Source organism: Schistocerca americana, chromosome 1, assembly GCF_021461395.2.
Source record: "Schistocerca americana isolate TAMUIC-IGC-003095 chromosome 1, iqSchAmer2.1, whole genome shotgun sequence".
Lineage (NCBI taxonomy): Eukaryota > Metazoa > Arthropoda > Insecta > Orthoptera > Acrididae > Schistocerca > Schistocerca americana.
This window is the reverse complement of record NC_060119.1, coordinates 140,014,311-140,030,480: the sequence shown is the minus strand read 5'-3', so window position 1 is coordinate 140,030,480 and position 16,170 is coordinate 140,014,311. Positions and strand designations below refer to the sequence as shown.

Sequence of the window (16,170 nt, the reverse complement as noted above, 5' to 3'; positions counted from 1 at the left end):
GAAGAGCCAACACCGTGTTGTTAGAGGAGGCCGAAAAGCACGCGTTTAAATACACGCAGACTGGCGTGAGGTCTGGAACAGGACAATATCTTGAGAATTGCAATAAAGTACGAAAATCTTGTAATACTTAACTTTAATCCATAATTGTAGAACATCTCTCTTGACTGTACATCATTTCCATATTAATTATCAAATGCTATGGCGCCTTGCTAGGTCGTAGCAAATGACGTAGCTGAAGGCTATGCTAACTCTCGTCTCGGCAAATGAGAGCGTATTTTGTCAGTGAACCATCGCTAGCAAAGTCGGCTGTACAACTGGGGCGAGTGCTAGGAAGTGTCTCTAGACCTGCCGTGTGGCGGCGCTCGGTCTGCAATCACTGACAGTGGCGACACGCGGGTCCGACGTATACTAACGGACCGCGGCCGATTTAAAGGCTACCACCTAGCAACTGTGGTGTCTGGCGGTGACACCACAATTTTCATCCTCATAGTGACGCTACTGGCGCCAGTCTTATGCGACTGGTGGAAATCTGAATAGAAATCATCTTTCATTCTTGGAAACATGCCTAACAACTTTCGTTTATGTCACACCTCTCCTTCTTTGTGTTGTGACCTTTTTCTGCCCATTTATATTTCCCGCATTGTTTGTGGATGGCGTCCACGTTCATGCTCAGGTTGACCAGCCCATGACGTGCTGACTCGTTCCTTCATTCCTTGTACGCGACGTTCATGTTGATTTTCAGATACACCAGCTCGCATTTTAGTGACACGTTCCCACTTAGCCCGAAGTCGGTGGTGTCGTTGATAACCTCTTGATATCTTCGCAACTGTTCCGCTTCTTTTTCCTTCCATTAAATCTGACCGATACAATTTCGTTTCTTGGAGGCTTAATTGACAACACTAACGGATTGTCGTCTCGACTAAAAGGACTGTCATTGGCAACTGTCTGACTCTCCGCTGTCTTACCCCATGAGAGTCCAGAGATTACGTTAAACGTATCGGTGTTATTCAGCGGTGTGGCATGATCTTTGGTCTCGAAACCGCTGACAACATTACTGGCCCTCTGCAATGCTCATCCTTGCAACCTGATTGACGTGACTGAATAACTCAAATAAGAAACAGTTTACATCTACATCTACATTTATACTCCGCAAGCCACCCAAAGGTGTGTGGCGGAGGGCATTTTACGTGCCACTGTCATTACCTCCCTTTCCTGTTCCAGTCGCGTATGGTTCGCGGGAAGAACGACTGTCTGAAAGCCTCCGTGCGCGCTCTAATCTCTCTAATTTTACATTCGTGATCTCCTCGGGAGGTATAAGTAGGGGGAAGCAATATATTCGATACCTCATCCAGAAACGCACCCTCTCGAAACCTGGCGAGCAAGCTACACCGCGATGCAGAGCGCCTCTCTTGCAGAGTCTGCCACTTGAGTTTATTAAACATCTCCGTAACGCTATCACGGTTACCAAATAACCCTGTGACGAAACGCGCCGCTCTTCTTTGGATCTTCTCTATCTCCTCCGTCAAACCGATCTGGTACGAATCCCACACTGGTGAGCAATACTCAAGTATAGGTCGAACGAGAGTTTTGTAAGCCACCTCCTTTGTTGATGGACTACATTTTCTAAGCACTCTCCCAATGAATCTCAACCTGGTACCCGCCTTACCAACAATTAATTTTATATGATCATTCCACTTCAAATCGTTCCGCATGCATACTCCCAGATATTTTACAGAAGTAACTGCTACCACTGTTTGTTCCGCTATCATATAATCATACAGTAAAGGATCCTTCTTTCTATGTATTCGCAATATATTACATTTGTCTATGTTAAGGGTCAGTTGCCACTCCCTGCACCAAGTCCCTATCCGCTGCAGATCTTCCTGCATTTCGCTACAATTTTCTAATGCTCCAACTTCTCTGTATACTACAGCATCATCCGCGAAAAGCCGCATGAAACTTCCGACACTATCTACTAGGTCATTTATATATATTGTGTCCCGCATCTCGTGGTCGTGCGGTAGCGTTCTCGCTTCCCACGCCCGGGTTCCCGGGTTCGATTCCCGGCGGGGTCAGGGATTTTCTCTGCCTCGTGATGGCTGGGTGTTGTGTGCTGTCCTTAGGTTAGTTAGGTTGAAGTAGTTCTAAGTTCTAGGGGACTGATGACCATAGATGTTAAGTCCCATAGTGCTCAGAGCCATTTGAACCATATATATTGTGAAAAGCAATGGTCCCATAACACTCCCCTGTGGCACGCCAGAGGTTACTTTAACGTCTGTAGACGTCTCTCCATTGATAACAACATGCTGTGTTCTGTTTGCTAAAAACTCTTCAATCCAGCCACACAGCTGGTCTGATATTCCGTAGGCTCTTTGTTTATCAGGCGACAGTGCGGAACTGTATCGAACGCCTTCCGGAAGTCAAGAAAAATAGCATCTACCTGGGAGCCTGTATCTAATATTTTCTGGGTCTCATGAACAAATAAAGCGAGTTGGGTCTCACACGATCGCTGTTTCCGGAATCCATGTTGATTCCTACATAGTAGATTCTGGGTTTCCAGAAACGACGTGATACTCGAGCAAAAAACATGTTCTAAAATTCTACAACAGATCGACGTCAGAGATATAGGTCTATAGTTTTGCGCGACTGCTCGACGACCCTTCTTGAAGACTGGGACTACCTGTGCTCTTTTCCAATCATTTGGAACCCTCCGTTCCTCTAGAGACTTGCGGTACACGGCTGTTAGAAGGGGGGCAAGTTCTTTCGCGTACTCTGTGTAGAATCGAATTGGTATCCCGTCAGGTCCAGTGGACTTTCCTCTATTGAGTGATTCCAGTTGCTTTTCTATTCCTTGGACACTTATTTCGATGTCAGCCATTTTTTAGTTTGTGCGAGGATTTAGAGAAGGAATTGCAGTGCGGTCTTCCTCTGTGAAACAGCTTTGGAAAAAGGTGTTTAGTATTTCAGCTTTACGCGTGTCATCCTCTGTTTCAATGCCATCATCATCCCGGAGTGTCTGGATATGCTGTTTCGAGCCACTTACTGGTTTAACGTAAGACCAGAACTTCCTAGGATTTTCTGTCAAGTCGGTACATAGAATTTTACTTTCGAATTCACTGAACGCTTCACGCATAGCCCTCCTTACGCTAACTTTGACATCGTTTAGCTTCTGTTTGTCTGAGAGGTTTTGGCTGCGTTTAAACTTGGAGTGAAGCTCTCTTTGCTTTCGCAGTAGTTTCCTAACTTTGTTGTTGTACCACGGTGGGTTTTTCCCGTCCCTCACAGTTTTACTCGGCACGTACCTGTCTAAAACGCATTTTACGATTGCCTTGAACTTTTTCCATAAACACTCAACATTGTCAGTGTCGGAACAGAAATTTTCGTTTTGATCTGTTAGGTAGTCTGAAATCTGCCTTCTATTACTCTTGCTAAACAGATAAACCTTCCTCCCTTTTTTTTATATTCCTACTAACTTCCATATTCAGGGATGCTGCAACGGCCTTATGATCACTGATTCCCTGTTCTGTACATACAGAGTCGAAAAGTTCGGGTCTGTTTGTTATCAATAGGTTCAAGATGTTATCTCCACGAGTCGGTTCTCTGTTTAATTGCTCGAGGTAATTTTCGGATAGTGCACTCAGTATAATGTCACTCGATGCTCTGTCCCTACCACCCGTCCTAAACATCTGAGTGTCCCAGTCTATATCTGGTAAATTGAAATCTCCACCTAAGACTATAACATGCTGAGAAAATTTATGTGAAATGTATTCCAAATTTTCTCTCAGTTGTTCTGCCACTAATGCTGCTGAGTCGGGAGGTCGGTAAAAGGAGCCAATTATTAACCTAGCTCGGTTGTTGAGTGTAACCTCCACCCATAATAATTCACAGGAACTATCCACTTCTACTTCACTACAGGATAAACTACTACTAACAGCGACGAACACTCCACCACCGGTTGCATGCAATCTATCCTTTCTAAACACCGTCTGTACCTTTGTAAAAATTTCGGCAGAATTTATCTCTGGCTTAAGCCAGCTTTCTGTACCTATAACGATTTCAGCTTCGGTGCTTTCTATCAGCGCTTGAAGTTCTGGTACTTTACCAACGCAGCTTCGACAGTTGACAATTACAATACCGATTGCTGCTTGGTCCCCGCATGTCCTGACTTTGCCCCGCACCCGTTGAAGCTGTCGCCCTTTCTGTACTTGCCCAAGGCCATCTAACCTAAAAAAACCGCCCAGCCCACGCCACACAACCCCTGCTACCCGTGTAGCCGCTTGTTGCGTGTAGTGGACTCCTGACCTATCCAGCGGAACCCGAAACCCCACCACCCTATGGCGCAAGTCGAGGAATCTGCAGCCCACACGATCGCAGAACCGTCTCAGCCTCTGATTCAGACCCTCCACTCGGCTCTGTACCAAATGTCCGCAGTCAGTCCTGTCGACGATGCTGCAGATGGTGAGCTCTGCTTTCATCCCGCTAGCGAGACTGGCAGTCTTCACCAAATCAGATAGCCGCCGGAAGCCAGAGAGGATTTCCTCCGATCCATAGCGACACACATCATTGGTGCCGACATGAGCGACCACCTGCAGATGGGTGCACCCTGTACCCTTCATGGCATCCGGAAGGACCCTTTCCACATCTGGAATGACTCCCCCCGGTATGCACACGGAGTGCACATTGGTTTTCTTCCCCTCTCTTGCTGCCATTTCCCTAAGGGGCCCCATTACGCGCCATGCTATTAAATTACTCCAAACAGTGCAGGAACGAAATAACGGCAGGTCGTTGTCGAACATTTTTACATGTCATCTCTTTTCACCGCCACCTCAATGATAAGGGCGTCTTACCTCCATAGCATTTTTTTCTTCATATAGTATGTGATACGTGTGCCAAGTTCGGTAGAAAATGCTTCAGCTATTATAGTTAAGCTGATACATCGCTGGCATTGCAAGTCCTGCCCTCCCACTCTCCCACCTGCCCTTAAGGGTGAAACATCAGGGCTGAAACCAACGAGCATCGAGATCTCGAAAACCATGGATTCGATACTAACGTCGGTCGTTACCGAACAGTATTACATGTCACGGTTCGTCACCTCCATCTCCACCCGCATACCTAGGGATGGTAAGGATACATTACCCTCCACAGTATTTTTTATACAAACAATTGTACGCAATTAATATAGATAATGAGTCGTGTGAATACAAAATTTGTTTGAAATCACCGCAGACGTTCCTGAGTCACACTTTTATGTCATCTCTTTTCCACCCCCACCCCTACGGAAAGTAGCTGCATGGGAGTGCGCATAACAACTCACCAAAGTTACACTGCAGTCGAATGAGAGGTACAGGAGCACATACGGGAAAACATTAAGTTTTGTGGACAAATTCCATATTAACGCATGACACGAGTTCTTGCGCTGATTCCTTTAGGTTGGTCGCAGCTTGCACCATTGATTTACGTCGATTATTGTGCGATAGGGGGTGCTTGTCCACATGTCTCTCAATGCGTATGTGGGGGCGCCTCATCGTAATCAGGGTAGTTTTTAATATATCGGACTATTCGCCGAACTTTTGAGACACACCATGTATATAGATTTTGACATAGTGTTCACGTGGAAGTGCAACCTTCTACAGCCGTTGTCATCTATTCTATATACTAATAACAATACTGTAAAACAGGACGCTCCCTGCCCTTACATCTATTGTCATGCTGCTGTGGCCACGTACTTCTTTCCCCAGCTAGTAGGATTAAAACATTTTTCAAGAAGATCAATACAACGTTTATGCCGCACATGTAGCTTAACACAGTCGCTCAGAAACAAATTTCCATAACGCCGTCTCCGTATTACTTAAGTTAGAGGAAACAAAAAAAATAAAATAAAATAAAATAAACCTCATGGACTTGCCAATATACGCTGACCTTCGCATGCTCTGCTCAAATGCTCCGAACCTACATTCTCAGAAATTTCTTCCTCAGATTAAATTCGATTTTCCATACTAGCAGACTTCTCTCGACCAGGTATGCCATTTCTGTTTGTGCTAATCCGTTTCCAATGTTTTAGGTGCTTCGTCCGTGTGTTATTTTGCTTCCAAGATAGCAGAGTTTCTACACTTCTTCTCTTTGTGTCCCCTCCCACTATTTTTTTCTTTTTGCAAAGTTTATCACTAAGCTAATTTCTCCTACATCTCGTTACTTTCTTCTCATTAGAGTGTTCATTCCATTCAACAAGTACTGCAGCTCTTCTTCTCTTTGACTGAGGATAGCAATGTCATCAGCGAATCTTATCAAGATGTTGATGGGGAGAAGCAGTGATGTATTTCGTTTCAAAGACGGTCAAACAAGCTAACGAGGGTGAGTCAAATGAAAACTTTAAATTTGTAATAACAAATCAAAATTTCGCGCCGTTATCCTGTGAGTTGGTAAGAGTGCTACAAACAGTGTGGAGAATGGCCTGTAGGTGGCAGCATAGTGCAGATGCACACATACCGTCGCAGTATCAGTATAAAGATGGCCGCCCCACTTGCGACTTGCACCAGGGAAGAACAGCGTTCTGTTATTCGGTTTTTGCGTAGTGAAGGTGTGAAACCTATTGAAATTCATCGACGAATGAAGGTTCAGTACGGTGATGCATGTTTGTCACAGCAGCAAGTCTACGAATGGAGCAGGAAGTTCGCAAATGGTGTGACTTCAGTGAAAGATGCTCCTCGTCCAGGTCAGGCACAACGAGTTGTGACTCCACAGAACATTGCAGCTGTTGAAGCCATAGTGAAGGAAAACCGCCGAGTGACACTGAATGACATTGCAGCATGTTTACAGATTAGTCATGAGTCAGCACACCACACTGTGCATGATGTGCTCCAGTTTCACAAAGTGTCTGCAAGGTGGGTGCCACGGCAGCTGAGTCCTGAAATAAGAGAATGACGTATTGATGCTTGTGAAGAACTTCTTCGGCGCTTTGAACGAGAAGGTGATGGCTTCCTTGCAAGAATCGTTACTGGGGACGAAACCTGGGCTCACTTCCACCAACCGGAAACGAAGAGAGCGAGCAAGGAATGGCGCCATTCCTCATTACCAAAACCAAAGAAGTTTCGAACAGAACCATCAGCAGGGAAGGTTATGCTGACTTTTGGGACAAAAAGGGCGTCATTTTGGAGCATTACATGCCTAGAGGGACCACTGTCACCAGCGCATCATACACAGATCTCCTGAAAAAAAAATCATCTGCAGCCTGCAATCAAATCAAAGCGACGTGGATTGCTGTCAGCAGATGTCCTTTTGCAACATGACAATGCAAGGCCCTACATTGCCTGTACAACAGTTGCAAGAATGACAGACCTGCATTTTGAATGTCTTTCTCGTCCACCACACTCACCAGATCTTGACCCATGTGATTTCCATATGTTTGGACCACTCAAAGACGCAGTGGGAGGAAAGAAGTTCCGTTCTGATGAAGAGGTACGCCACACAGTGCATGAGTGGTTGCACGGACTACCAAAAGAATTTTTTTCTAAAGGAATTTATGCACTTTGTAAGCGCTAGAGGACTTGCATTGAGTGTGGGGGAGATTATGTTGAAAAGTGATACAGCTTTGTACCACTTCTGCACAATAAATAATACCAGGTGATCAAAAACTCAGTATAAATTTGAAAACTTAATAAACCACGGAATAATGTAGATAGAGTGGTGAAAATTGACACACATGCTTGGAATGACATGGGGTTTTATTAGAACCAAAAAAAGTTCACAAAATGTCCGACAGATGGCGTCGTTTGGTGATGATCGTGTGCTCAGCCGCCACTTTCGTCATGCTTGGCCTCCCAGGCCCCCAGACCTCAGTCCGTGCGATTATTGGCATTGGGATCACCTGAAGTCGCAAGTGTATCGTGATCGACCGACATCTCTAGGGATGCTGAACGACAACATCCGGCGCCTATGCCTCACCATAACTCCGGACATGCTTTACAGTGCTGTTCACAACATTATTCCTCGACTACAGCTATTGTTGAGGAATGATGGTGGACATATTGAGCATTTGCTGTAAAGAACATCATCTTTGCTTTGTCTTACTTAGTTATGCTAATTATTGCTATTCTGATCAGATGAAGCGCCATCTGTCGAACATTTTTTGAACTTTTGTATTTTTTTTTTTTTTTTTTGTTCTAATAAAACCTCATGTCATTCCAAGCATGTGTGTCAATTTGTACATCTCAATCTACATTATTCCGTGTTTTATTCAGTTTTTAATTTTGTACTGACTTTTTGATCACCCGGTACTTAAAAAATATTTTCATTTGACTCACCCTCTTATTAAGCGGGTGGTCATAATGTTTTGTCTCATCAGAGTAAGATGAATGTATGCTACAGACCTCGATTTTCATTTTGAAACACCCAGTAATTTCATTACTTCTTGTCTTGTTGTAAATACGACAGCGAATATCGGATTCTGAGATTCTATTTCCCTAGCCAAGGACAAATAGAGTCTTCGTCGCAGCACGCACACAATGCGGTGAGAAATGCCTGGAGGAGTTTCGAGTGATGAATGTTTTCTGGTTCCGCAGGTACGGCGGCGGCGTGGGCCCTAGCGGGGGCGGCGGCAGCTACGGGGGCGGCTGCTCCACCTGTGGCGACGACAGCAACGTGCTGCTGAACCGCTTCGGCGAAGTGGAGGGCGGCGGCGTCCCGTTCACGGTGGGCGGCAGCGGCACCTCCAAGGGCCAGGGAGTCCACTCGTCCGCCAGCTCCTCCATCGACAGCACCGGCAAGGTCACCTACACCGCCTTCGCCGGCAAGCACTGAGTCTCTACACCCCGCAGACCCGGAGCGCGAGACCCCCGACAGCAGTCGCCACCTATCTCCGTCCTTCCGCCAAATCTGCATCACAGTCCTCGAAACGCATATCCGACAGTTATTAGCGCAAAATGTCAAAACTTATTCTGCTGTCAGATATATCCGTTTGTGAAAAATATACCATTTGTCAACTGCTGAAAATAATACGAAAAATTCAGTGTACACCAAAATGTATCCTTAAGTACATCAATAAATCTCCCCCGTCCAAATAAAGCTTGTGCATTAATCTCTCACTATGAGGGGACGTCAAAATGTAAATTACTCATTATTAGCCGGCCGAGGTGGCCAAGCGGTTCTAGGCGCTACAGTCTGGAAACGCGCGACCGCTACGGTCGCAGGTTCGAATCCTGCCTCGGGCATGGGTGTGTGTGATGTCCTTAGGTTAGTCAGGTTTAAGTAGTTCTAAGTTCTAGGGGACTGATGACCTCAGAAGTTAAGTCCCATAGTGCTCAGAGCCATTTTGAACTCATTATTAAGGGAGGCCAACAAAGTATTATTGAAGCTACACGGGACATGGACGTATCTGCACAAACATCTGTAGAGCAACTGTCAGTCTACTTCCGCGCACACCAGGAGGAAAACTTGCCGACCAGAAGCCGAACGCTGATTGGTGGACAGCTACCAATCGCTGACGACATGGACATCCACGAATAGCTTCTTTCTTTCCATCTTCCCTTACGTCATGACTAGCCAATCATATTGGAGGGCCAATGAAAGTTTTACAACAGTGACGTCAGACATCGATAGTCTGTAATAAATAGAAGTACATATCCCCATGCAAAACCAGTCGTGCCCTGAGGAAGGACGTTGCAATTCGGCCGAAACGTCAGTTTTAGCTTATTATTGTTGTTAGTTTTTAGCAATGACGCGGCATAATACCCAGAAGAATTTTAATCACTATGACCCTGAGGAAGGACGTTGCAATTCGGCCGAAACGTCAGTTTTAGCTTATTATTGTTGTTAATTTTTAGCAATGACGCGGCATAATACCCAGAAGAATTTTAATCACTATGACACCGGCTGCGGAAGCCTACGTTCTTATATATTATTGAATCCTGCACTACAATGAGGTCGGGGGATACCTCTAATATCGTATCGGACATGCTTTTACCCAGCGCAGCAACTCGATGTGGCATCGACTCAACAAATCGTTGGAAGTCTCTTGTAGAAATAGTGAGCCATGTTTCTTCTATAGCCGTCCATAACTGCAAAAGTGTTGCCGGTGCGGGTTTTGTGCACGAACTCACCTCTCGATTATGCCCCATAAATGTTCGATGGGATTCATGACGGGCGATCAGGCTGGCCAAATCATTCGCTCGAACTGGTTCAAATGGCTCTGAGCACTATGGGACTTAACATCTGAGGTCATCAGTCCCCTAGAACTTAGAACTACCTAAACCTAACTAACCTAAGGACATCACACACAACCATGCCCGAGGCAGGATTCGAACCTGCGACCGTAGCGGTCGCTCGGGTCCAGACTGAAGCGCCTAGAATCGCTCGGCCACTCCGGCCGGCCGCTGGAATTGTCCAGAATGTTCTTCAATCCAATAGCAAACAGATGCGATCCAGTGACATGGCGCATTGTCATCAGTAACATGAAGTCCATGAAAGGCTGCAAATGGTCTCCTAGTAGCCGTTTCCATTCAATCTCTGTATGTCAATCTTTTCAAAGATGCTTTCGTGAGTCGGCTATTCGCTACAGTATGTCAAATCGCACACCTTCCAGCCGTTTAATTTCCAAACTTATTTTATTTGGCTTCCAGTTTCGGCGATTTACTACGCCATCTTCAGACCCCTGACCGACCTGTAGGAAGACCTGCCAAACTCGGCAGTTGATGGTTGAAGTGACCGCTATAGCAAGCATAAATATACAGATACCAGTATTTGAATGTTGGCTCCTATTACGACCAGAATCTTTCTACACGTCGGTCAGGGGCCTGAAGATGGCGTAGTAAATCGCCGAATCTGGTAGCCAAATAAAATAAGTTTGGACATTAAACGGACGAAAGGTTGTTTGATTTGACATCCTATGTCCAGTCAATGATCCGTTCACCTGTACCATTCCATGTGAACACAGCGCACTCCATTATGCGTCACCACCAGCTTGCACACTGTCCTGTTGGCAACTTGAGTCCATGGCTTCGTGGGGTCTGCGCCACACACGAAATCTACCATCAGCTCTTCCCAACTCAAAACGAAATTCATCTGACCAGCTCACGGTTTTTCAGTCATCTCGGGTGCGTAGGGTGCATCTCATATGGTCACGAGCCGAGGAGAAGTGTCGCATGCGATGTCGCGTTGTTAGCAAAGGTCGGTCGTCCGCTGCCACAGCCCGTTAACGCCAGATTTCGCCGTAGCGTAATAGCGGATACATTAGTCGTACGTTCCACATTGATTTATGCGGTTACATCAAGCAGTATTACTTGCCTGTTAGCACTGACAACTCTACGCAAACGCCGCTGCTCTCGGTCGTTACGTGAAGGTCGTCGGCTACTGCGTTGTCCATGGTGAAAGGTAATGCGTGAAATTTGATATTCTCGGCACACTCTTGACAATGTGGATCTCAGAATATTGATTTCCTTAACGTTTTCCCAAATGGAATCGCTATGTAGCAATGGAGTGGTGAAACTGGGATTTATGGGCATACTTACGAACATTTCAATGAACGAAGTTCCATCCTTTAATTACATGCAGATACTTAAAAGAAAATTCATTCAAGAGGTGAAACCCTAGTTAGCCCTACAAGAGAATCGATAAACAATTTTTATAACGCAATGTTCTGAACGCTGAACAATAAAGCCTTCTTTAAATAAAACTTTTAAGGTGAATGAGCAGAGAAAATTTAAATTTAAACTTCCATTTCCCTTTTATCTTTAAGAAACAGCAAATGTTTAGACAGCTGCTAATGAACCAGCATGACAAAAGCGTACTTGTAATCAACAAAAACAACTATCAAGTTATATATTTTAGAATAAACAATTTTAAAGCGCCCACAGATAATCTTTACATAAAAAACAAATCACATCAACCAATATGGCAGACAGAAATCACACAGTTCTCACCAACAAATAACAACAAAATATTTTAATTTACGCACTGAGTTCGCCGTCCTGCATTTCAGAATAAGTAATATTAATTTGAGCACAGGTAATGCTTACACAATAGACAAGTGCATTACTACGTCGAATTGATAGCTCACACGTTAACATTAGTCACATACATAATCCTCTACAAAATGGGAATGACACGTTTTGAACAATAATAAAATGAATAAGGGAACACACAGCTCTCAGATCAATAAGACATAATGCAATAAAAATGATTCTTGTCAAGGCAAGCACGCCCAACCAAAACCAAGTGGAGTCAATACAACAACCACGATGCGTACCATTAATGTACTTCACTACAACCGACTACACTGAAACGCCAAAGAAACTGGTATAGGCATGCGTATTCAAATACAGAGATGCGGAAACAGGCAGAATACGGCGCAGCGGTCGGCAACGCCAAGTGGTGCAGTGGATTTTCCCGTAAGACCATTTCACGAGTGTACCGTGAATATCAGGAATCCTGTAAAACATCAAATCTACGATATCTTTCATTTCTACAACAGCCTTCATGTAGCTGTCCTGAAATGTTTTGTCATCTGAAAATCCTTGATTTTGGATCAGGAGTCCAGTAATGTTGTCTGACTAATTATTTAGTTGCTGGAGATAACACCAGCCACTCTGATAACCCTTTAAGCAAATTATCAACCAGTGAATTTGTTGCTTGAGGATATTCTTTATTTTTGGCTTTAATAGGTTTTAGTTGCCATTCCATTGATCTTGGCAATATTTTCGTTGTTGAATTGATACAGTTTTCTGTGAGGGCACCTCTTCGGTTATCTCATCAAAAAGTTTCAAAATCTGTAAAACCTGTGGTATTATCTCCCAGTCTGTATCTTTGAAATTTAGAGTATTTTCCACCTAAAATAGCGAGGTCCGAAAGATGGGATCTTCATTTAAAGTAAATCTTTTCAACATTTTGAAAGTAGTTCCATCTGGTTCGGACATCTTGTTTCAATTTCAGTTGGTCTTTTCTTAAATTTTCTTACATTTCCACAAGTTTGCTTAAACAAAGGGTTTCTCCTTACGAAACTCACCTCATTTGAACTCATCAACGGTTTTTTTACGGACTTCTGAATTGCATGTTGTGCAGTGGGCTTTAAAGAATGCGCAAAGCATGGGATATGAGGACGTTTTAAAAGCATGGCAGTTAACTTCGTATTTGAAGCATTTACTGTTATTATGGAAGCGATTTTAAAATTGATATTGTATTTGGGATAACAGACTGTACCCAGTTTGAGACGTTTTCTGCGCTTTGTTTGTCTTCGAATTGTGAGCACTCCAAAAGGTATGACTTTAGGTCACTCTTCTCAAACTAACGTTACTTACACTTGCCCACGCGTAAAACGTACGGCAGACTACCTTTCCGGTGACCGAAATTTTTTTTAATTTTTACAGTAAATCATTTTTAAAAGCTGTATATCCAATGGCATACATTTAATGTGAACGGCTTTATGATACTAAAAAAATTACTTATTGGTTATTGCAAATGAAAAGCATTTGAGGGTGAGGGCACCACAAAATAGATAAACCAGGACTTGATCCAGAACCTGACGACACTGATTGGCTGGATAGTGCTTCACAGTCAGTTTGCCTTTTTGGGAGGAGACCTTCACCGCGGTGGAAGCAGACGTTGGTGAGGATAGTTTACGAGAAATGATTTCTCGCAGTTCTGCATCGATTGATGGCGATCTTAATCGGCTTCCTGACCCACATTGTTGCAGATATACAGTAGGATGCTTCGATGTTAAATGTCTCTTCAAGTTTGATGAGCCAGAAGCCATGACATTTATCTGCTGACAACAGCGGCATTTTCCTTTTCTTCCATTTTGGTAAAACGTACTGAACATCACTCGTAATTCTTCTAGGCAAAGGCAATGTGGATAACATATTGTTGTCAGCACTGAAAGCACACTGGTAAAATTAAAAACATTTGCTCCTAACATGGCCATTTTACATTGTAAAAGTTGGAAGTGAGAACAAAGATAGATGCAGCACATTCTATAATCAGAACTTACAGAACAGAATGTAGGAAGTTGTGATCTGCGAAACCTAGAGTCACAATCGTGAAGTTTATATCAAAAACGAAAAGGTCTGAAAAAGTCATAGTGATTAAGAAACTCACGAAGACAAGGCTGACAATATGCGAAGATTTCACTGCTGGAAGATAAAAATTTTGAATACTGTAATACATAGTGTGTGAACATGAGGTGACAGAATAATGATGCGGATAAAAACTGGAAAAAATCTGTGCAGATGAAGTCTGTGCTTTAAGCCGGCCGAAGTGGTCGAGCGGTTCTAGGCGCTGCAGTCTGGAACCGCGCGACCGCTACGGCCGCAGGTTCGAATCCTGCCTCGGGCATGGATGTGTGTGATGTCCTTAAGTTAGTTACGTTTAAGTAGTTCTAAGTTCTAGGGGACTGATGACCTAATAAGTTAAGTCCTATAGTGCTCAGAGCCATTTGAAATTTCTGTGCTTTAGAAGATATGCAGCCACTATTTCTACCAGCGTGTTTCTATTGTTACTGTAGAACATAGTAGCCCATCACTTTCAACTCATTTCGACGAACTCCGCTATATATTTCAGAATATCGACATCCATGTTTGTCTTCTAACGAACTTGGACACCTGGCTCAAGCCAAGCGTGCTCTCCAGTTCCCTAAATATAGACTCCACTGTCCTAAGACATGACAGAAGTAACAGTTGAGGAGATGGAGTAGTAGCATACAAACACCTTGACTTATTACCGACCATGCTATTCATATCCAATACTAATGAAGACAAACAAGACAAATATTTGTTCGTAAATATCAAATCCCTTTAAAAAAAATTTCCTAATGTGCGTCCTCTACAGACCTCCGAAAATAGGCAGGATAGTCTGTTCCAAATCTGATCTTTCAAAATTCGACTCGACTTGGGACCATGCAAATAATTCTAGGAACATTAATATAAATATTGTGCCCCTTCGCTGTGAAATTCAAGTGTGTAGTTTCTTCTGCAGATACAACCTACCCATAACGCAGCGTAAGTCAGGCCCCGTACATATATTTGCCACGAAATCCATAAACAAAGAAATTCGTACCCTAAATAACAGCTCACATCATTACCAAACTAACTCTGTTACATAACAAATACGCTCTCCCAAAAACTGGAAACCTGAAGGGAAAACCTGCACCTTGGCTAATGGAAGAGCTAAAACTGTCCATGAACGTTGGACACACTGCATATCAGACTCACGAACGACCTTCTACACATGAAAATAAATTTGATTACATGCAGGAAGCAAACAAACTCAATCAATCTGAGAGAAACGATAACTAAGACATGCCAATACATTAATCTGAAACATAAAGACCAGATGCTTTATGGAAAAGCTTGTGTGATCTAGGGAAGAGTAGGCAAAGTAGATGCTGCAGCTGATTCCAATGTCCCAAGTCAAGGAACTAAACCAATACTTGACTTTAGCGATAACCTTCGTTGAACCGTAAACAAAACACAGACTTATTGATTATTTCGCAGAGGTAAATGACTGTAGTTGCGAAAAATTCGTTCTTGAGCTGACAACGCTGTCGGAAAATCCTTCAGCTCAGCATTTACTAAACGTAAATGAGCAGAGTAAAGAATACAGAAACAACTGGATGGATTATGTCAAAAGAATCGAAGACGACAGATTACCTAAATTTGTGATCATTATTACCCAGTGGGCAGTTGATATTTAGGAAGCCCGAGGAAAATCAACAATTTCAGTCAAGAGGGCGTAACAGACAAATGCCTGCTACATGCAGAGAGAAGAAGAAGAGATATCATATTAAAAATATTATGATTTTTTCAGTAACTGTGATTTTAAAAAGTTTTGTAATTACATATAAAACTCTTGTCTGAAGTAAGAGGACTCCTGAGGGCATCAGTCTGTTCAGATTACAGGGATAAATAAAAAATTAAACATAATATACAGGTTATCCCAGGATGAATGGTCACTATTCAGGGATATGATAGGAACGACTTTTTGAAGCAAAAAACTTCATATGGACATGTGCACTCTTGAATGATTTACGAGATAGAATATATTTAATGTACAAAGTTACTTATTTTCTTTATTATTCAGTACATTGTCATGTTTACAATGTGCCATAGTAGTGTAGATGAATTCGTGACGAATTTGATACTGGACACGTGGTCTGTCAAGTCGAGAAACTACCTCAAACTGGCTCAC

General features: G+C 43.4%; 1 protein-coding gene across 1 annotated transcript in view; it reads left to right on the top strand.

Moving 5' to 3' along the window:
• The window catches only part of LOC124550973 (fibrous sheath CABYR-binding protein-like), a 122,586-nt gene extending 113,526 nt beyond the window's left edge, over nt 1-9,060 (top strand). Inside the window, exon 10 of the mRNA XM_047125796.1 lies at nt 8,559-9,060. Coding sequence (XP_046981752.1) covers nt 8,559-8,796 — 238 coding nt within the window. The 3' untranslated portion in view covers nt 8,797-9,060. The remainder of the gene's footprint in view (nt 1-8,558) is intronic.
• The last annotated feature ends 7,110 nt before the right edge of the window (nt 9,061-16,170 follow it).